The following is a 22918-nucleotide window of genomic DNA, read 5'->3' as shown; positions in this document are numbered from 1 at the left end:
AGCAAATGCATGCTTACACATTAAAGCATGAGTAATAACAATCCAATAATATTATGTATTTATTAATAACGTAAGATTGTAATTCTGCAAGTGCATTTTGGCCCATTATGTTTGATCTGTCCTGAGTTGTTTGCCCTAAAGTCTATTGTGTGTTGACGTCCATGTCCTGAAGTCAGACGTGGGGACAGTAATTAAAGTCCTGAGGCGGGTCTTCCCCCTCCTTGGGGCCAAAATAGCTCTGAAAAACTTTGCCAGCCACAAGACTTGACTGTGAGCCATGCTGCACGTCCAGGGTCTGACCGGTGGATAATTATTGACCAGACAACAAGACCAGCTCCAAGAGACTTCTGTTGTGCAAACTCCTCTTCAGCACTGACATGAGACAGACATGACCTCCTGTTTGGACCTCCTCCTCCTCCTCCTCTTCCTCGGTACCAGGCTGGGTCGTGTTTATCTGGAGTGAGACAGACAGACAGACAGGAGTAGCGACAGACAGCTGTTTTGTGGGACATGATGTTGTTCTGGCAGTCCTACACTGAAAACTTCAGAGCCCCCGTCCAGAGACACGATGGCAGCAGTTACACACGGTAACTATATGAAATAAAATAAGTGTTTATTTAGTTCTAAGAACAGAGCAAACATAATGGGCCAAAATGTACTTGCAGAATTACAATCTTACATTATAAATAAATATTATTGGATTGTTATTACTCATGCTTTAATGTGTAAGCATGCATTTACTGTTGCAGCAGTTTGTGCATCATGTTTTATAAGCTGATCATGTTTTGCATTGAATCTGTTAAGTAAACTAGCTGTTATTTCTCCCTGAATTGTACTGCAGTAGTATAGAGTAACATAAAATACTCAAGTATCTTATAATTTAACTTTTTGAGGACAGACAGCGCATTAAAGCTGCAGTGGGTAGAAATGGAGAAAATATGATTAAAAAAAAAGTTGTTTTTATAAAACAGTCACTGGCATCTAAAAATCCTTCAAATGAAACTGACAATTATAGCAAAAAAATAGCACCAAAATAGTCATGCATTAACATCCTAATCAATAACTATATTGGTTATATGTCGTGTGCATGACATAGAAAGGTTGCATATATACTGTTTTGCTCTCAAAGTGTTCATCTTTAATGACTTCAGTTCAATTTCAATTCAATTTGCTTTATTGATCATGACTGTCAGGTGAACAATATTGTCAAAGCGTCAATTCAATAATAAATAAAAATAAAAAACAAGAACAAAATAAAAACAAAAACATGTATATATACATATATACGATTCATTAAGCAAATTACAATGTATAGATATTTAAAAATAACATGCATGTAAATGAAAGAAAACAATAAAGAAGTAATTAATGTTTTTTGTGTCAATAAAACAAACAAATAAAAAAACAATAACAATATATTGCAATATCAAAGGATAAATGTTTAAAAAAAGAAAAAAACATGAAGTATGGGAGTAAATAAAAGGCAGAGTGTGAGTTACAACTATTATGTGTTGTTGTTGTTGTGGTTGTCTCTTAGGCTATGACATGCACTGACTTTCTAGTTGCATTTATTACACTTCTTTCTGGTTAGGAGGTGACTTCAGGCTGGTGCTGTCTCTGAGATCCTCTTTAGCTGCACCTACATTTACAGCAGAGAGCAGATGCATATATGAAATTCAGCACCGGTCTGTGATGCACAATACATAAAAGTTACATTTTACACCACATATCTGGATTAGTGCACTTTATTAACTTCAGTGCACATTTCCCTGCAGGTGCATGCACTGACTTTGTAGTTGCATTTATTATTACAATTCTTTCTGGGAGACAGAGCTGCAAGTACAGTTTGGACACAATGACGGAAGCTCGGAGGCCAAACTGATTGGATAATCAGAAGCCGTCCAACTAGAAAGTCAGTACATGCACCTGCAGGAAAATGTGCACAGAAGTTAGTAAAGTGGACTAATCCAGATTTGTGGTGTAAAATGTAACATTTATGTCTTGTGCAACACAGACCGGTGCTGAATTTCAGATATGCATTTATGATTACACTTCTTACTGGGAGGCAGAGCTGCAAGTACAGTTTGGACACAATGACGGAAGCTCGGAGGCCTCTGATTGGATGAATCGCCCTGCGCTGGGCACAGAATACAGCCCTCTTATTGGCTGAATCGCCTTGCGCTGGGCACAGAATACAACATTCTGATTGGCTAATCACTCTGCGCTGGGCACAGAATATAACCCTCTGATTGGCTAATCGCCCTGCGCTGGGCACAGAATACCCCCCTCTGATTGGCTTATCGCCCTGCGCTGGGCACAGAATGCAGCCCTCTGATTGGCTGCCGGGTCGTCCTGGCAGCAGCCCCCTGCAGGCTTCACGGAGGCAGACAGTCTGTAATGTAACGCTGAGAGAGAGAGAGAGGGAGAGCGAGAGAGAGAGAGAGAGAGAGAGAGTGAGTAAGTAAGAGAGAGAGAGAGAGAGAGGAGCCATGTTGATGCCTGGTTTTGTGTCAACCGCTGCACTCTGGATGGTTAAAGGACTGCAGGAGTCTCGGCGGTGATTCCAGCACCGCGATGAGAAGCGGAGAGCGAGGTTGAGGTGGTAACAGGAGAGAGAAAGAGAGCGCGAGCTGCTCTGAGCTTCAACGGGCGATTCAAGAAGCAAGTTGTTGCTAGGTAGCTTGGTTGCTAGGTAGCTTGTCTGCTAGGTAGCAACAGCTGTGCGGGACTAAAGAAATCACCTTCTTCTGCTTGTTGCTTTTTGTTGGACTAACATTAACTAGACTGCTTGAAGACCTGGAGTAACAACGGAGCTGCTTGGAGACGAGCTAGCTTGCTTTAAAGTTGCCTTTCATAAAGCTAGCTAGCTCGCTAGTTAGCTAACGTTAGCATGCTGACAGTCAGCTCGCAGCTTCAGTCACGACTAAACATTAGCTAGCTGAGTGGACTCTCATTACTTCCAGACAGTTGTGGATATATTGGAGATATGGCGACACATCCAGTCTCTGTGGACCGATTCGCTGCTTCGCCCAGCTTGCCAAGGAGCGGCTAGCAGGGTTAAAAGCTAGCAGCATAACTTTCCCTTCTCTTGGTGTGTCACACTGCACTTCCTCGCTAGCCAACCCTCTCGTACCTGCATTCAAGCTGGCGGCCCTCCGAGTAGAAGCCGAGGACAAGGAGCTGGTGCCTTTGGCCTGGGTGCTGAAGATGGACGACGCCACCATAGAGTCGGGGCTGGTGCACGACTTCGATGCCAGCCTGTCCGGCATCGGGCAGGAGCTGGGGGCTGGAGCCTACAGCATGAGGTTAGAGACACCAGGAGAGGGACAACCACAGCTTCATAATAACACAGTAGAGAGAGGACAACTCTGTCTGGAAGTGTTCACATTTACATCCCCCTCATGCCTGTTCTCTTTGTACTGATGGCTGCTCTTTGTTTTGGGATTTCATCGCAGGGTGCCACACGATCAGGGACAAAGATTAATTTCCCCTAAGCCACTGCAAAAAGCAAAGGAAAGGACACGTGTTACACTGGTTACACTGTTGAGGGACAAAGACATTATATCACTTCATGCTGTTTGCTCAGATTGTGTGTGTGTGTGTGTGTGTGTGTGTGTGTGTGTGTGTGTGTGTGTGTGTGTGTGTGTTGCCCCAAAAAAAGAGACCTAAACTTTGTGTACATATGAAGATAAAACAGAGGAAGTCTGCAGAAAAAAAAGTCCCCTCAGACTGGCAGAGTTGTCAGAGTAGGTCTTTGTTTCTAAAGACCTGTTGGGTGTGGAAACAAAGAGGTTATAATATTATGTACAAGGTGATGGGTGTGATTTTTAGTATTTTTGATTAGGAGAGCTTCTAAAAGAGTTTGCTCAGATAATATGTGTGTGTTGCCCCAAAAAGAGACCCTAAACTTTGTGTACATATCAAGATAACACAGAGGTAGTCTGCAGGAAAAAGGCCTTGTTTAGACCCCTCAGACTGGCAGAGTTATCAGGAGCAGGTCTTTGTTTCTAAAAGACCTGTGGTGTGTGGAAACTAAGAGGTTAAAACATTTATAACGGATATGGCCTCACCTGTATGGTATCAACAACCAATGGGAGGCAATCACACGATCATCATAATATTACAAAATGTAAAGAAAATATGAGATATCACAGAAATATGTAATTCATGTCCTTCATAAATGAACCAACTACTACTTTGCAACAGAGGCTGTAAAGCAAACATGGAAGCCTATACAGAAAAAGAAAAATATATATAATTTGTTTTAAATATTTATTATTGCTCACAGAAAACATGTAAAATCTATATCCTCATTAAGACCAGGATACTTTAAGGCATCCAGTAGATGGATCCAAAAAGTCTCCCTCTGGTAAAGTTTAGTAGTAACCTGTCTCCCCCTGACCAGCGGTTAGATATGTTCAATGCCCTTTATGCGTAACAAGGAATCATTAGCACTGTGATACTCATTAAAGTGTCCAGCCATGGGGTAGTCGTGATTCTTGAACTTTCTACTACAGTAATGATCTATGCTGCGACCGTTGCCATGGTATTCGACCTCAAAATCACTATTCGAATGCTTAGTTTTTTTGTTTTTTTTGTTTTTTATATACAAGTATGTAATAATAATGTATAAATCCCCAAATAGCCCATGAAACAAGGAATAATCCCTCAACATTATTCCTGATTATTATTATTATTCATTACAATAGTGCGGCAGCAGTACTGAAACTGGGGAGATGGAGACAGACAGACAGAAGAACATGTCAGCCTGCTGCTCCGCGAAGCTTCGAATACCTTCGACAATTTCTCACCGAAGCTTATACAGACACGAGTAGATAAGTAGTAGTTTATAAGACACTAGTGTTGCTGACTGATAATCCATGATTATCAACGTTCAGTTAGATTGTTTCAGCACTGTTGGCTTTCCCTAACTTCTAACAAAAGATGTCAAACTGCGTAACGCATCAGTGTTAAATAAGGATCTCCCCCTAAAAATACCGTCTGAATTTAGAAACGTTTTCTGATTTTTATATGTGAAAATGTCTGGTCAAACAGGCCTATGACTTTTTCTTTCTAAAGACCAGTGGTGTGTGCAAACAAAGGGTTATAACATCATGTGCAAGGTGATGGGTCTGATTTTAGTGTTTGTGATTAGGAAAGCTCCTAAAAGAGTTGGAAGTGACAGAAGCTTCAGCACTTCGTACCACTCTCATGCAGCTTAAGAAGCACCTGGCCATCCTTTTATTGGAAATAATAAAGGATTTTTCTTCAATAACCTCCTGCTACAGTGATGATGTAAGAGACAATAGGCGTTTCTGACTGATAATCCATGTTTATCAAAGCTCAGTTAGATTGCTTCAGAACCGTTGGCTTTCCCTAACGTCTAACAAAATACGCCAAACTGCATAACGCATCAGTGTTAAATAAGGATTTTTCCTTCAAAATATCGTCTGAAATTAAAAAACGTTTCCTGATTTTCATATGTGGAAATGTCTGGTCAAAGAATAAGTAAACAAACCTAACAATCTGACCAGGCATTCACTGCCAACTCTTGACACGTTAACACAATACCACAAGAGTTGTTGGTCAGATTACTCAACATTGAACAAAACAATCTCCCCACAAGGTTCATGAATAAGTTGCTGCTTTTGATCGAATCACACAACCTTCCTCAGCAACAGAGTCCGTCCAGTTGTCATTGCATTTTTTATATTTTCATTTAAAAAAAACTTGTTTATCTTACCCAAACTATGGTATTGGAAAAGGGTTGTTTTGGTGTCACTATTGACAGAACAGGTATTTTATTGGAACACAATCTAATCTAAATTTTTCACATGATAACCAGCTCTAGTAGCCACACACAATCTTTGTCATTATCCCCAAAATGGAAAACATGCAGCCCTCTCGTGTCACATTTTATTAAATGACTTGTGATGCCATGCCACAAGTTTCTGGTCACTCAGGTGATTCCAACTTTTGTCCCTAAATGTGACATCTTATGACTGACGGAAACACTGGTTAATCAGCACTACTTGTTGTGTCTGTGGAGGATGGATATGTTTTTGTGTCTGCCTTTCTTAAATGGTTTAAGAAGGAATGCGTTTGCATCACATGGGGGTATTGTTGTAAACCACCTGTTCAATTAGTAACTCTCGGTATGAGCGCACTGAATTGTGTAAGAGGCAGGTTATGGGAGGTGTTGACATTTAAGCTCCCAGGACTTGCATGTGTCTTATCAGCTGCCTCCTCGTCCATCTGCTTTTAGCGCATATTTATCTGAGCGTGACGTAAGTGTGGGTCAGTCTCTTATGAGGGGCTGCAAGTTTACCAATACTCAAGCGATGGGTTGCACGTAATTGAATTAGTGAAAACAGAGAGCGTGGTGTCAGTGGCTCCAGTGGCTCCAGGAGCAGCGCTATCTGTGGTGTCGGGGTGGGTTGCTTGCGGGGCATGTTTGGAGTCAGCAGCTGGTAGGAACAGAATGTTTCAGTGGAACCAGCGCCTCAGATTTCAGGAAGCAGATGTAGTTTTCCTGGGCAGCGGGGATTAACAGGGCTGTGGCACCCAGGTTGGCTCTGTGTGGGCACCCACTCCGTAGAGAAAACACAGCAGCAAGTGATTCAGAGAGAGTGGTTTGAGACTGAATAAATCTAGCAGATTTGAAGTCTGTTGTTTGGAGTAAGGTCCTGCAGGAATACCTTGAAATTGTCAAAAAAAAAAGTTTGGCTCAGGTTTTGAGCAGCATCATGACTTGTCAAAAAGTTTCCCAGGTAATGAGACTCCATGATCGGCATTTGTTTGCATGTATAGGACTCCTTTTCTGCAGAGCCACTGATATTTACGCACACGCTCCTGTTCACCGTGCACCGGTTGACACTCTTGCAGCATTTGTCAGGGTGAGCTGAGGACGGGTCGGTTGTCTAGAGTGGCTGCCAAGTGTGAGAGATAGTGTGTGTCAGCAGCTCAGGCTATCTCTGGGTGTTTTTGTTCATTTATCCTGCCGCGGTCTCATGCATACATAATGAGAGAGGGCCATTTGATCGATGGAGAGCCCTCATCACTCCTTCTAAAATAAGCCGATCCATTTAATAATTCCACACTATGAGGAGGTAAAGTATTGTCTTGCCAAAAGTGGAGCGTGCAACAGTTTAAATGGCACAAAGTGTGTTTTTAGAGGTAACTGCAAAGTGGAGAAAACCTGAGAAATAAAGGAAGGCTTTGCTTTAAGGGAGGTCACAGTGAATTTGTTGCCATCAGGATGGTATTGGAGATTCAATAAGAACTTTTAATAGAAAAAGAAAATAATAATATTGCTGTTCTTTCATGATGGTTTTCATCTTGCGTGTCCTTTCTGCATCACATCCATGCTGACTTTCTCTTTGTGTTTCTTCTGTCTCTCTCAGCGATGTGCTGGCTCTGCCCATATTCAAGCAGGAGGACTCCAGCCTTCCTCCTGAAAGCGAGACCAAAAACCCCCCATTCCAGTATGTGCTGTGCGCCGCCACCTCGCCGGCAGTCAAGATGCACGACGAGACGCTCACATACCTGAACCAAGGTGAGACACAAAGTACATGCACTCAAGAAAAAGTTTTTATTTATTTTCGCCTCATTTTATAATTTTTTTTTGTAAAATATGATTTATATTTTTCTACTTTGCTACGGTCGCTAAGGTGGTTTGTACATACGCAGTCCACTTCTTTGTTCTCTGATGCTACACACCCATCGTTTTAACATTAATAAATAATTCCCACATTAATTTATTGCACATTAGAATAATTACTGTAAAGTAAAACCGTTGCTGATGCGAATGGCAGCCTCTTCTGGCCTCTACTCAGCACTTTAATGTGACGCACCACCAGTTTGACTTTGCTACACTGCTTTATGGCACAAATAGAGATTTACTTGCCAATTCACTTTACTGGAAAATAATCAGTGAGCATGTTCTGGGCTTACTGTACTGTGTTTGTAGGTCTGATAGAGACAGGAGTCATTCTGTGACGCCAACATTTACTGTTGAGCCTTATTGAGATGGTGTGAACCTGGTCAAAATACCTCTGATGGGATGTGTTCACTTGAAAACCGAATCAGAACTTTGACTTTTTTTTTCCTTAAAAAAATACTCAAACCAATTAATCAATTATCAAAATAGTTGGGGATTAATTTAATAGTTCTATTCGATCAATCGTTGCAGCTCTAGTTTTTTGTGTCATGCACATACAAGTGCCCGGCCTACAGTACGTGGACACACAAATATACCGCTGTCAGGTGGTGGGATGAATACCTGCAGCTCTAGAATGTGAATGAAGATAAAACCGATGCAGAGGTATGGCATCAACTTGCGTCATCCATCTGCACCACTCCCATATTTTGAAAACAGAGCGAAACAATAAACAAGGTTCGGCCATAGTGGTGGCACTTCTATGCATCAAAAAAACTCAGAAGAAGAGGAGGAAGAGGAGGCTGTGAAGCTTGTCAAGGCATGGGAAAAGAGGACAACATGAAATGCTGACAATCCAAAACCAAAGATTTCCAAGCAACATTTCTCTCCAATAGGCCTTTCTCACAGCAGACATTTTGACTTCTCATAGCTGGAAAAGCACAGTTGTTACTAATAACACGAACGATGGCTCTGCTCTATTCAAGTGTGACAGTGAAGGTGAGCCAGCATGCACGATATCAGGACCACGAAATCAAAGCAGTTAAATAGAATTCAGCCATCATTGATTTCACCATTTACACCTGTGACGACTTCAGTGAAAAAGGCAGATTCAACTCCAAATCACACAGTGTAAAATGTAAAACATTACACTGGAAACCTAGAGCTCTGTCTCAAGCTCTACAAATAAAGTTTGCCACGAAAATGTTGCTTGTTAAGTCTTTTATAATCATACAATGTGAAACCATATAATGAGCTATAAAAACATAGAATGGACTTAGCTTAAATTACAAAACAAGCAAAAAAACATCCTCTTTGAGGTGGAGACGGTTAAAGGACAGGGAATAGTTGCATTCACTCCACTGTTTGTTTTTAGTAGCTCTCATTTTTCGCACCTCTCATCATGTTTTTGGCTGAGTGAGTGACTTAGTGATGAAGATACACGATTGGTCGGCTGATTGTTGGAGTTCCCTCATTGGCTGATGCTCTTTCAAAAAGAAAAGGTGGGGAACAATCATTTATGCAAATGAGCCCGTCCACCCCGACGCGTCCAGCTCACAAAACTTGCACCAAGCTGTTAAACTGGGCAATCCAGTTCTAAAATGCAACGAGATTCAGCCGTGGCATTGCCTATTTCTCGCTTAAATGTTTTCCGAATTAGATTTTGGTGGATTGTTTGGACTTAATAACAGGAAGTTTATGAGCGTTTATGAAACGGCAAGCCGAAAACCAGGGACCAATCTCGTGCTTTCCACGATATGGTACATCACTGCTTGAACAGCCAGTTGACCGGAGCAGCGCGTCCCCGAGTGTCCTCGCCGGACCTGGTGGACATGTACCGCTACATTTAACAGTATAAACACGATCACTGACTATTTGTGTAACAATTAAGCCACAAATTCACAGACTGACCGTACAGGATCCAGCCATATACTCAGTTTTGACCGAGTCTTGTTTTCTTTCTTCTAATGTTGTGATCTCTCTCTATCTCTCTCTCAGGCCAGTCTTACGAGGTGCGTATGTTGGACAACAGGAAGCAGGAAGAGTTACCAGAGCTCACCAACAAGATGGTGAAGGTGAGAGGATCCTCACAGCTGGAGGGAACTTTTACTTCTTACGTCAATTACACTTCTTACCTAACATGGTGTGTGTGTGCAGAGCATAGTGCGTGTGGTGTTTCATGACCGCCGGCTGCAGTACACAGAGCACCAGCAACTGGAGGGCTGGAAGTGGAATCGTCCTGGCGACCGTCTCCTTGACATCGGTAATGAAGCCTGGCGAGAAATGTTTACTTAAACCGTTCCATGTGTGTGATTTGGAGTTCAAATATCTGTGTGTGTGTGTGTGAGACAGATATCCCCATGTCAGTGGGCATAGTGGAGCCGAAGACTCACCTCTCCCAGCTCAACGCTGCAGAGTTCCTGTGGGACTTGAACAAAAGAAGTTCTGTTTTTGTGCAGGTAACACACACACACACACTTCAGCTCTATTTTGTGCCATCTGTTGTGCATGCCACTGAATTTCCGCATCAAACACACATCTTCATCACACTCGTACTCGTGTCTCCCCGCTGTCTGCAGGTGCACTGCATCAGCACAGAGTTCACTCCCAGGAAGCACGGCGGAGAGAAGGGCGTCCCCTTCAGGATCCAATTCGACACGTTCGCCCAGGGAGACTGTGGAGAGTACACAGAGCACCTCCACTCTGCCTCCTGCCAAATCAAAGTCTTTAAGGTGCACACTCATTCTCTCATGGCGGGACGTTTTTACACCACCTCATGCGTCGGTCCCTCTCTGCAAATTAAACCCGTCTTCCTTTTTTTCCCCCCGGTCTCTTCTTCTCTGCTTCCTGTTTAGCCAAAGGGGGCGGACCGTAAGCAAAAGACGGACAGGGAAAAGATGGAGAAACGCACACCTCAAGAGAAGGAAAAGTACCAGCCTTCTTATGATACCACTATCCTGTCAGAGGTCAGTATGCAGTACAAATACGTGGCTTTAGCACAAGCTAGGCTAAAGTATTAGCAAGCGTCCAGTTTTCATTTGGGGGGGTTATCCATGTTAAACTGTATGCACCCAAGTAAAGCAAAGCGATACTGGTGCTCTACAACATTACTGCCAACCATTTTCTCAAACATGTTTGAACACTTTAGATTTATGAACATTTTGTTTTTTTACCATCCATTACACGGCTGCGACTAACAATTATTTCATCAGAGCTCAAAGTGATGTCGCGATAAAACGATATACGATAGATCATCATTTTGACGATATACTATATCGTCATATTCCCCAGCAATATCTTCACATTTGAAAAGCTGGAACTAGAGTTTTTTGGCATTTGTGCCTGATAAATACAAACTGATGATAATCTATTGTCACGATTGTTGACAATTCATTTTCTGCCAACCAATTATTGGATTAATCCAGTGACAAAAAAAAAAACCCTAAAAAAACTACCAAATAGCAGTCATTTAAATACAAGAAGCTACCAAATTCACATGATATCTTAAATTCCTTTTGCCATTCTTATAGGCCCTTTTAACAGCAGCCATTTGGACATGTCATAGCAGGGTAAATACAGGTGTAAGTGCCATTTCGGTGAGCCAGCATGCACAATATCAGGGCCCTGACCCACCTAAATGGAACTGGGCCATAGTTAATGTTATCAATTACACCTGTGTTTACTCTGCAATGAAATGTCAAAATAGCTGCAGTTACAACATTTAGCTCTTGAATTAAAATGCCGTTGCTGATGTTAGATGGCGAAGCTTCTCATAGGAACATCAATAAACCACCACAGCAATCTGCTCTTGAACTGCAGTGCACCAAACTGTTGTTCATGATGATGATACAACCTGACACAATAGTCAATGTGACAGGTGTGATGGATTATCTGTCTCAGCCAGGTATTTCATTCTGTAGTAACATGAACTGAAACAAATTGGGGTGGTTTTTGAGACGGTATAGTGTCTGGTATGTTTTGGAAAGTGGCTGGCAGTAATGTTGAGCGTCAGGGTTTCCCCAAGTAATGTAAATAGTTTAGCTGAGTTGGCAAGCTACCTGGATCCTGATGCGTCTCATGATCTAGTTTGTAGAGGACAGTCTAAACAATAGACACTCTGCTCTTTTTTTCCAAGAACGCTAATGTTTTATTTCACAAAACTACAATCATTTGTATGATGTTAGATGAGGTAGCCCACTTCCACAATAATAACACAGAGGAAAATGCTAAAATTGACAAAAACACTGCTCTATTGATTGGGCTGTTAAAGGAATAGTTTGGGTGTTTTGAAATGGTGAGTTGATGGGTGTTACCGCACGGAACCAAAGCAATGTACTGCTGTGGACGGGGCCGGCAGCAAAACGGATTTTAGACACCTTAAAGAGAGGCTCACCTAAAAAAACAGTATCAGTTTAAGTAAATGCTATGTTTAGAATAATTTCTCCGCTTTACTGTGCCGTCAGACACAGATGGAGTATTGAAGCAGTTGTATCTATCGATGCTCTCCTCAAAGCTACCAGACTCTATCGATTAGTTTCTTTGTGTTTTTGTGTGACTTTGGTGAATCCAAACTAACCAAAGTCACACAATAACACAAACAAACTAACCGATCGAGGCTTCGCAGACCAGCAACTCCCGTGTTTTCAATGGAGTCTGGTTGCTTTGACAAGAGCATAGATAACGGCTTCAGTTCCCCGTCAGAAACATAGACTGTATAGCCGTCTGACAGCAAGGTAAACTGCTGAAAATATTCTAAATATAGCATACACTTAAACTGATATAGATTTTTTTTAGGTGGCTAAAAAAACGTTTGGCTGCCGGCCCCGTCCACAGCACTACATTGCTTTGCTTTGTGCGGTAACTCCTGTCTGTTTCTCCAAACTGGGGGCGTGCTGACTGTCATCTACAGAAGGTAATACTACTGTAAGACTAGACAAGAAAGACTATGGATAAGTACCTCACACAACCCCACTTCAAAATACCCAAACTATCCCTTTAAACGTCTTAATCATTAAGTATATATTACAATGTCTTCTGTGTCACAGAGGGTTTTTATCATGGCTTTTATTGTGGGGGAAAAAAACAGTAATTTTATCTACACTTATATGCCAGAGTAAGACTGCCCTCAGGTTATTGGTTGTGTTTGTGTGTTGGTCGCTGGCTGGCTAACCTCTGCTGTGTGTCTGTATGTAGACGAGGCTTGAACCCATCATAGAGGATGCGGGTGACCACGAGCTGAAAAAGTCCAGCAAGCGAACACTTCCCGCTGACTGTGGCGACTCCTTGGCCAAGAGAGGCAGTGTAAGCACCCTGCTCGCCTCTCCTCCACTCCTCCTCCCCATCACTCCATCCACAGTCTGCCCCCCACCCCCCCTCTGTAGACACCTGGCTGTAGGGAAGGAGATGTTTTAATGTATCTGACATCTGACATAGGCGGGGTGGAGACGGTGCATAGCTAAATTCCCCAATCCACCCTTGACTTTTCTTCAACCTTTATGCCTTTTCTTTTGGGATATTTGGAGTTGGTCTACAGTGTTTATAACCCAATATGTCTGGTTAATTGTGTGTTCATATACATGTGTCTCCTCTCAGTGTTCCCCGTGGCCAGACAACGCCTACGTCAGCCCCAACCAGGCAGCTACTCCCTCCTTCACCTCGACCCCGCTGTCCACCTACACAACCTCCTCAGTACCGGACAGGTAAGTGTGTGTGTGTGTGTGAACTTTTAATAGGGATGTCATGGTGAAGAAATTTCCCCACTGGTTAATATACTTGTGACAACACCGGTGTTACCAATTACACCGGGCATTTTACAAGAAAAGACGGCGCTCTATATTTGTAGAGCGCTTACTTTAATCTTCACCGTCGGGTGGCTGTGTGTCTGGCCTCTCCGGTCCAGATTTCGCTGCGAGGCTGCAGGTTTCCACAAGGAGCTGCATTCAGGAGATTGCCTCATTAACGTTATGGTTCCCTTATAGCATTGGGTTTAAATCCGTAGTATTGCCAAATAGGCGCTTTTGCTTTTCGCTTTGAGACCACATCCTCCGCCATCGTCTTGTCCGTCAACTCTCTCTCATCCCATGTGTGAAATATGACACCTGTTACTCTGTGTTCAAACTCTGTACAGAGCAGACACATTCACTTTTAGTTTGTAACGTCCGTCGTCCGACTATGTACTGATAACACGCCGCTGATACGCCAAAAATGAACTAAATGGGTTTAATTTCTATTTTAAAAAAGCGAAACGGCGGTGGGTATGGTGGATACGTAATGTAATCGTTGTGTGCCCGACCATCGTGTAACACTGACTACCGCAGCAAGCCTACCTTTTAACTGTGTTGGTCTCCCCTCTCTTAAATGTCGTCTCTTGCTTTCCAGTGACTCGTCCTCACCCAATCACCAGGCAGACCCTGGTAGCCATGGCAACTCGGAGATTAGTCTCCACTCTTCTCACCTGTACGAAATGGTGGAAAAGGTAAATGATTAAATGTTTTTTTTTCATTGTAGACCTTTAGACATGTTAGGCAGTAGGAGAAGCACGGATGTTGTTTTTGACATTTTAAATACTTAACCAATGATAGAAAACAACTGGTAGATGAGTGGCAAAAGAAACGCATCACTAGCTGCATCCCTGCATACATTAACCATCTGTACCGTATTGCACTGGTTCCCAACCTGGAGGCCTTCTAGATTTAAGAGGTAAAAGACAACTTTTTAAAAAATATATACAGTTGGCCTATATCTCAGCATTTCATTAATTTCTGTGAAGAAAACTACATGAAATTGTTATTTTCAAATTTGAATTATTATTTAAGATACAAACTTTACAAACAAATCTCAGGATAAGGGCACGGTGAAGACTTGAACACAAGTTATATTCACAGAGCCATCCCTCTCTGCTAAACAGCTTCATTCTGCATTAGAAAAGTATGCATTTAAAACATCCAAAGAGCCAATAGAGAGATGGCTAAACACTGAATTTGTAAAAAGAAAAGGAGCGTATTAACTATGTATGATTGTCAAAATTTTAAAGAAATACATAATACAGACAGAGAATTGTATTAACAGTTCCTAAAAATAACAGGAAAACTCACATCTGATGCAATATTCAAACAATCTGCTTAAAATGCATTCAAATTGCTTCTTTTACACAAACTTTCTGCAGTTACTGTGTTAACTATTCGGGTTAATTGTACAGTTTATCAGTTGTTCTGTACTGTTGTTGTTATGGATTGAATATAATATGAAATATCCATAAAACATATCACTTACTCAGCCAATGATAGAAAAGGGGTCCCTTGAGGAAAAAGGTTGGGAACCACTGCCGTATTGTGTGATTCCTCAATAGAACTGAGTTAGTGTGGAAACTGAGATCCAGGTGTGGAAGTGTGTTGACGCCATGTGTGCGTCTCTTGTCGTCCTCTGCAGCAGTTGAGCACCACAGCGTCCATACAGGACGCACAGAAGTGGCTGCTGAAAAACCGCTTCAACTCCTACACACGGCTCTTCTCTCACTTCTCAGGTACACACACACTGTCAAACACGCCAAAACGTGGATGTAATGTTGTAAACTCTGCAGTGCAAGTGACCGGTCCTCTGACTTGTTCCTCAGGTTCTGATTTGTTGAAGCTAACTCGGGACGATCTGGTTCAGATTTGTGGGCCAGCAGATGGAATCAGACTCTTCAATGCACTTAAATCCAGGTGTGTTACAAAGTGTGTGTGTGTGTGTGTGTGTCAGTTTTTGTGGTTGCGTACACCTGTGTGAGCGTTATGAAGGTGCCAGTGTGTTTCATTGCATTCATTCTGATGTGTGTGTGTGTGTGTGTGTAGGTCAGTGCGTCCCAGGTTGACAGTGTACGTCTGTCAGGAGTCCCAACAGGAGAGCCCCCTGCTGGAGAGACACGCCACCAATGAAAATGGAGAACACAGCATTTCCTCTAGTTTACACGGTAAACAAGTTCTGAGTTTGACAGTAGAGCTGCAAAGATTAATTGATTAGTTGTCAAGTATTAAAATAATCTGCAACTATTTTGATAATCGATTAATCGGTTTGAGTAATTTTTTCTCTGATTCCAGCTTCTTAAATGTGAATACTTTCTGGTTTCTTTACTCCTCTGAGACAGTAAACTGAATATCTTTGAGTTGTGGACAAAACAAGACATTTGAGGACGTCCTCTTGGGCTTTGGGGAACACTGATCGTCATTTTTCATCATTTTATAGACCAAACAACTAATCGATTAATCAAGAAAATAATTGACAGATTAATCGACAATGAAATCAATCATTAGTTGCAGCGCTAATTGACAGCAGTGTAACATATTATTCCGTGGAGAAATGCAATGTGTGAATATTAACATCTTGTCTGGTCTGTTTCTGTGTAGTGTATCATGCTCTGTACCTAGAGGACCTCACAGCTGCAGAACTGATCCGCAAGATGGCGTGTGTGTGCAACCTTCCACTGGGAACCATCAACCAGGTGTACAGACAGGGTCCTACAGGCATACACATCCTGCTCAGTGACCAGGTACCAACACACAAACACACACAATCTGTTCCTCTCTACTAGCACTTTAATATTTGGAGTATCACACTCTCATCTGTGGAGGGCTCTTTATTAAGGGGGGTGTTATAATTAAAAAGGTAAATGGTGGGATACACTCAAAACTCTCTGCTATAACCAGGAGAAACCATCACCATGGATACTTATCAACACTCTGCTTGCTCAGCTTTTGAGATACATTTCGTGCTGCTGTTATAAATGTATAGCATCTGCAAAATGATGAGCACGTGTGCCAAGTAGATGGTACTTTTTTTTTTTTTTACTTAGATGTAATGCGGCCGTCTCCTAAAAATGACGTTCCCCTACAACTAATCTGCATTCTCAATTATGTTGGGAAGGGAACGTATTTTGTCGTGGATTACATTAGTCTTTGACGTATCACAAATGCATTTGTAAGTCCACGGACAGCTGCAGAAAGTGACGTAGTTCAACGAGCGACGTGCAGAGCAGGTGACGCAGTATATCGAGCAACCATTAATGAAAGTTAAATGGCATAATAAACGTTATTGGTATAAAGAGTATAATATGCGAGAAAGTACACTACTAGTGGGGTGGTGGAAGGGTCCAACAAACACAGGACTTTCCCTCAGGAGACCGCTGTTCATGTCCCATGTGTCATTTTAAGCCAAACAATAATGTTTTTTATTAAACAGTAGTTTTGTTGCCTACACCTAACTAAGCAGTGTTGTTGCGTTTTTTGTTTTGTTTTGCTTCAATTTTTGACGTTACCCACATGTTAAAACCTGTTTCAAACTGCAGCCTTAATCCGCAACTGCGATTTAGTTGTATGGGAATGTAATTTTGTGGGAGACCGGGTTGTGTCATGCACATATTATAATACGATGGGTTTAAGACCTTTCCCCTTTTCATTTTAACTTTACTACACTTCCTGTGAATGTTGTCTAAATCCTCCTATCCAAACCACTGATGTCCACCAAAGGTTTTTTTTCCCCCGAGGCCAGCATATATAGATTTTTTTAACGCTTTTCAATGGGAGCGCTGCGTATTTACACTATGGTAAAAAATGCCAGCAGCGTGACGAGGTGCTGAGCGTCTATTCTGTGCTGAGCGCTGCGCATTTGGCATTTCTTTCAGGTCGCATAATATTGAAAAATGTTCAACTTTGGGTAAAACACGACGCTCTTCACTGTCAAATTTTACCCAGCTGTCCGATCACAGTGGAGGAGGGGCAGGACAAATAGCCTACCACAAAGATGTGATCAAATGTTTTTATTATTATGAGTAGGCTTATATTTGTGGTGGACCAAACACATTTTCCTGTGTTGGATAATAAAGTTGATCTGAATCTGTATATGAACCAAACAATCATACAGTCAAGATGTTTCCTCGCCCACAAAACCTCATGAGCCCACATAGATCGGCAGGTCCGTCCTCTCTCCTTACGTGCTTCAGAAATATATGTATCCGTATTGGTGGATGGGGCAAGAATGGGATTGAGACTCATCCTGTAGAGAGGAAGAAATAAGATGTGCGTCACTAATTTGTGTGCAGTCTGACCAGGATCAACTGTCACTTATTTGCATGTGATTTACATTCTCTCACACACATACTGTACTGTATCACTCCTGCTTTTATGACCACCTCTCCTGTCAGTCACCACTAAAGTACCAAGAACCCACTATGTATTTATAAGTTGAAAGGGACATTTGATTTAAGCCACATTTCTGTCTTTTTTTTGTCTCTTCTAGATGGTTTACAACTTGCCTGACGAGAGCTGTTTTTTGATCAGCACTGTCAAAGGTGAGCTCACAATGCATCAGTAGCCTCCAGTCTCTTGCGTTGTAATTTGGCGTGAAACAAGGCTCACTAGATCCCTTATTTGACAAGGATTTAATGTGCCTCTTCTTTCCTCTCCAGATGAACTGGGCGAAGGACTCCATCTAATCCTGAAGTAGTGAGGAGGACAGATGGCATCACTAATACGCCACCCTCTGTTTTGGAGCAGAAGCCTCCCTCTGTCCCTCTCCGCCTGCCTCTACTCTTTCCTCGCACTTCCTCCCGCTCTCTCTAAACGATCGCTCGATGGGAAGCAGTCAGACTGCGCTAAAGCCATGTAAATGTTAGAATCTGACATGGGTGTGTCCACTGTTTCATATTGAAAACACTATTAATGGAGAGGTTTAGTTGAAAGAGGAGAGACTGGGGGGGATATGGGGTTAGGGGAAAGATAATGATGTATGTATTTTGATTTTATTATTTTATTTTTTGTCTTTTTTATATGGTTTCTGCGGGATAAGGGGGTAGGGTTGCTCCAGGAGAGAGGGGGAGTGGCATTCTGGCCGGCAGGAGAAGCAAAGAAAGCAGAGTTTCCTTATTGCTCGTTGCCCTTCTTACACAACCAGCACTAGGCCAGTATTTGATAACCTGTACTGCTGAACAGCATGCGATCTCAACATACTAACCTGCTTCAATGAGAATCCCAGAATTTACTCTGCTTGTTTAACACTCTTGATGGGGTTGTCTTAATAATCCATTTATTGATCAGCTGAGCTTGGTAACCCCTGAAATATCCAGGCTAAATTTGTGGAAGTGGCGTCATTTGTGGATGTTGACACCAACGTTTTTTTTTTTTTTTTCTTGGACTCTGTCAGATGGACTGATTTCATTAACTCTTGTCACATAGAGTCATTCTATGTGACTTTAGACTTCCAGCCATATCTCTCTGTCTGATCACACTCAGCTCAACTCTCTTCACGTACGTCCTGTTTGCGCTTTTACTGTTTTTAGTTGATGCTTTATTTATGGATCAGCTCGTTCTATTGCTCTCATTGATTTTACTTGTTTCTGGTGCCATTTTCGCTCGATCTTTTCCTCACTTTCACAAACACAGTGCACATGCACCTCGTCGTCGACTCCTCTGCTTTCTGTGCGGACTTTGAAACACTGGTTTAGAGGAATGCGGTTTACACCTTCTGGGATTTTGGCCATAAATATGTAGAAAATGAGGAGCAAACCTCCATAGAGGACTGACATACAGAGCATTAACGCCTATCCAAAAACCTTCTATAATGTGGACCAAACGGGTTTCAGATTGATAGGCATTTTTTTTTTAGGAAAAGCCTCATTGGCTCTGTACATCTTGGTCATTAGAAGCATTCATAGAAATGATCAGATGGCGAATTAAACCCTCATCTAGTGGAGTTGCTTGTGCGCTGCATGTACATAGTAATAAACCCTCCATTCCAGGATCTGCTCTGCAAGAAACAACCCATCACACAGCAGGCTGGTAGAAATCCAGCGCCACATCCATCTTCAAAATCTTGTGTTTTTAATGTAGCCGAACACAGGAAGTACAGGTCGTGCCCTTTTGGAAAGTGACAGGAAATCTCACACAGGTCCTCGGAGTCGCCGCTGGTTTAGTTGACCCCCCTTTAATTTTGGTACACAGTGTCTGGCAGTGTTGCGAGTGCATACAGTTTGCACGCCTATAAGTGTCAGAATGTGTGTGAGTGTGTGCATGTGTATCATTTTTCATTCTTGCAAAGAAAACTTAATTATGTCAGTCAGTAGTTGTCATAAACTTTTTCCTGTTGGTTTGATGAAACTGTGTTTAGCTTGCTGTTTAGTAAAGAGCATGTGGAAGATGGGGAAATGAGGGAGGGAGGGATTGATTTGTCGAGTCCTTGTTTTTCCATTTGTTAGAGACCAAGTCTGCACTGAGAAATCACAAAACTCAAGCTCGATGTGTAGTCGGTAGTCTTACAGCCACACCCTTTTCTTACCCGCCTATAAGAAGGAGAACAAAAAAAAAAGAAGAATGTCGAGACTAAAAAAAGCATCTGTGTTTTTGTCTCACCGTGCGCCAGAGCCAGGACTGTAGCTCTTGTGGTGTTTACAAGGACACGATGAGTACCACAGCACAGTGAACTGTGTTCAGTAACAGAGCGGATGTGATACCAAGTCAGGCAAAAACTCTGGTGAGCAGTTTCGGTCCCCCTGAAGGCCTGACCAGTCGTCTTGTTTGTCCGTGTGAGACTGAGTGTGTGTGAGAGAGTGTGAGCAGGAGAGGTGACCACTGTTCATGTACAGCCTAATGTCAATGATGATGCTTCTCATGTGCACAGTATCGTATGCTGGAGATGTACACAACCACGTGCTGGGAATAAATGATTTCATAACTTTCTCTGGTGTCCTGATATATCATATTTCCTTACTTTGAATCGTAGCGTAGGTTTGACTCAAAAGGACATAGAAATTGATAAAAGGGCATGATTGTTGTACCTCTGCAATTTAGTATCTTTGCGTTAGACCCATATCTGCCTTTCAAACTGCATATATACATATGGTAAAGTAGGCTTTCTGTTATATGTTATGTTAGAGGTCTTTCAAAGACAAACAGGACATTATACAACTGTTTCCACAGGCTGAGTAGTACTCTGATTGCCCCTTTAATGATAATTTTTTTATTTAAAGGAATCCAGATAAACTTGTTCGTACACCTTTTGGGGCACTTATGAATCTAAATTACCTATTTTTTGTCTTAATGATCCATAAAATCATTAATTTGCTATGCAGGAAAATCATATTTGGACTTGCCATAAGGCACAAATATAACAATTAATCTGTTGTGCAGTATTGCATGATAGCAAAAGTGCAAAACAGTGGCCTTTTGTTGCAGGACAATTAGATGACAGCACAGTGGGTCTTTCCCATCTCCTCGCGTCTTAGTCCCGCCCACGGGAGATGCGAGTGGAGGAGGCGAGGAAAAGACTCGAGGACAGAGGAAACGAGGAAATATGTTTTTAGAGACATGAGACGTCGTTTCCTCTGAAGCGTCACGTGAAGCGACGTCCGTTTCTGATGACAGCAGCAGCTGATCACAGCCAGTCAGTCGGCTTTAACAGCTGTTTATGTCTGAACTGATCTAATACTAATAAAAACACAGTTATTCTCAGTGGGAGAGCAGCAGTGTTTCTCTCTGTAGTCTGTTACCTGTTTAACAAACACCTGCACATGAATAACAGCTGCAGTCTGTATTTCTACTGTGGACTGAGTCCTGCTTAGAGGACCAGGAACCATCTCTACTGGCACAATATCTTTATATTATTTATTCATTATTAGCATCTGTAGTTATTGATATTCTGATAGTAGAAGTTATGTATTAGGCTGAATGTTTCATGGAAAAGTGAAATGGTAACTCATATCAAACCCGACGCTCAGGAATTATCAGCCTCATGTGACTGAATGGAAATGAGGATAAATGATGTAAAAGGTGTAAAAGACAAACTCTCCTTCTCTCTCTGACTTTAACTGGATCCATAATAATAGTTAATGGGGGAAATAACAGATGATCAAAAGAAAACTCTTTCTAATAAATGAAGAAAGTTATTTAGGTCTGTTCATTGTCAGCTATTATAAACCCCTTTCAGTGTCAGACCCCTTCAGTGACTGTGTGTGAAGTAGAGCTCCTGCAGGTCCGTCTGCTGCTGGAACACTTCACCATCAACATGGTCCGTCTGCTGTTCACACCTACAGTTAACACAGGTTATAACTAGATGGTGAATCAGAAGACAACTAAACTATAAAACGTTTAATCTGTGATCTGTCTTCACTCCGGTATGAAACTCCAGTGATGTTGATGTATCAGATCAAACCGATCAGCAGCAGCGTCCAATCAATAACTGATATCCAATAAGGGGGCGTGTCGGTCGGTAAAAAACATCCGTGGAGGAAACACTGGAGGATACAATGGTGTATCCTCCAGTGTTTCTGATGGCTCCTCCAGCAAGCCTCCTCGCTCCTCGATCCTCGCTCCTCGATGCGCATTTTATGAATTGGGATGTCCATTTCCGTGTCACAGCCGGAGGATCGAGGAGCGAGGAGACGAGGAGGCGAAAAATTATGAAATGAGAAGCACCTAGTGACTCAGTCTGTTGAGCAGATTGAGAGCATAAAACACCTGCCAAGGCCTCTCCCAAAGCAGATGTTTAGGACCCATAATCAGGCTAATTTTCACCCCAGCAATTGTGTCAGACTGGCTGAATCACATCTGGGGTGAAGCGTGAATACAGCTGTTGCAATCAATTATCAGACAGGACAGAAAACTAGCAGTTTATCTGCATCCTGGTGGACCGAAAACAGCTGGTAGTTCACGCTTGAAGGGCGTGTCGTTGAGTGTATGTGCTGTTTTACAGGTCACCCAGTTGCTTCTGCATTATAGCCTTTTTAATTTTCCATCTGGTTTAACAGTCTTAACTACATTTATTTTACATATGTTGTGTTTATACGGTGCATATTAATATATTATCAAGTGGGCAACTGCTCTGGGACTCCGGGCCCCCTACTGGGCCCCCAAAGCCCCGGGTTCATTGTGTAGCAGCTGGTTTGTGGTAATTTGATTAACCCTCCTATTATCTTTGGGGTCAATTTGACCCCATTCAATGTTTAACATCTAATAAATGATTGACCACATCATTTTTTTTGCTTCATATTGAATGACTTTTCCTAATTTAATGGGGACAACTGGGTAAACATAAAATTAAAATGATAATATGTTTTCAATGTCCTGTATACATGCTGTACGCATCGGTGTTCTTTGGGGTCAATTTGACCCCAGACTGTTTTAGCTGTATAAAACATAGTAACATAAACAACATAAAAAATATCAACATTTTACACACATTTGTTTTGGATGATATTGAGGTCACTATAACATGCAACTTTATAATCTTCAAAAA

At 42.0% G+C, this 22918-nt stretch overlaps 1 protein-coding gene across 4 annotated transcripts; it reads left to right on the top strand.

The window, feature by feature from the left end:
• Nucleotides 1-121: 121 nt before the first annotated feature.
• ubp1 (upstream binding protein 1) lies at nucleotides 122-20364 on the top strand. 4 transcript variants are annotated; one of them, XM_037794518.1, is made up of 16 exons: nucleotides 122-587; nucleotides 7404-7555; nucleotides 9656-9732; nucleotides 9815-9920; nucleotides 10010-10116; nucleotides 10237-10389; nucleotides 10513-10623; nucleotides 12851-12958; nucleotides 13250-13356; nucleotides 14036-14132; nucleotides 15086-15179; nucleotides 15270-15360; nucleotides 15490-15608; nucleotides 16042-16184; nucleotides 17930-17981; nucleotides 18099-20364. In XM_037794518.1, exons 1-16 carry the CDS (start codon nucleotides 511-513, stop codon nucleotides 18134-18136), a joined length of 1632 nt encoding a protein of 543 aa, XP_037650446.1. In that variant the 5' UTR covers nucleotides 122-510; the 3' UTR covers nucleotides 18137-20364. The 4 variants fall into 4 exon arrangements, with proteins under 4 accessions (XP_037650446.1, XP_037650447.1, XP_037650445.1 ...); XM_037794517.1 differs by lacking the exon at nucleotides 122-587 and adding an exon at nucleotides 2392-3305 and having other exon boundaries at nucleotides 15089-15179; XM_037794516.1 differs by lacking the exon at nucleotides 122-587 and adding an exon at nucleotides 2393-3305.
• The last annotated feature ends 2554 nt before the right edge of the window (nucleotides 20365-22918 follow it).

Source organism: Sebastes umbrosus, chromosome 15 (genome assembly GCF_015220745.1).
Source record: "Sebastes umbrosus isolate fSebUmb1 chromosome 15, fSebUmb1.pri, whole genome shotgun sequence".
Taxonomy (NCBI): Eukaryota; Metazoa; Chordata; class Actinopteri; order Perciformes; family Sebastidae; genus Sebastes; species Sebastes umbrosus.
This window is presented reverse-complemented; position numbering and strand designations above follow the sequence as displayed.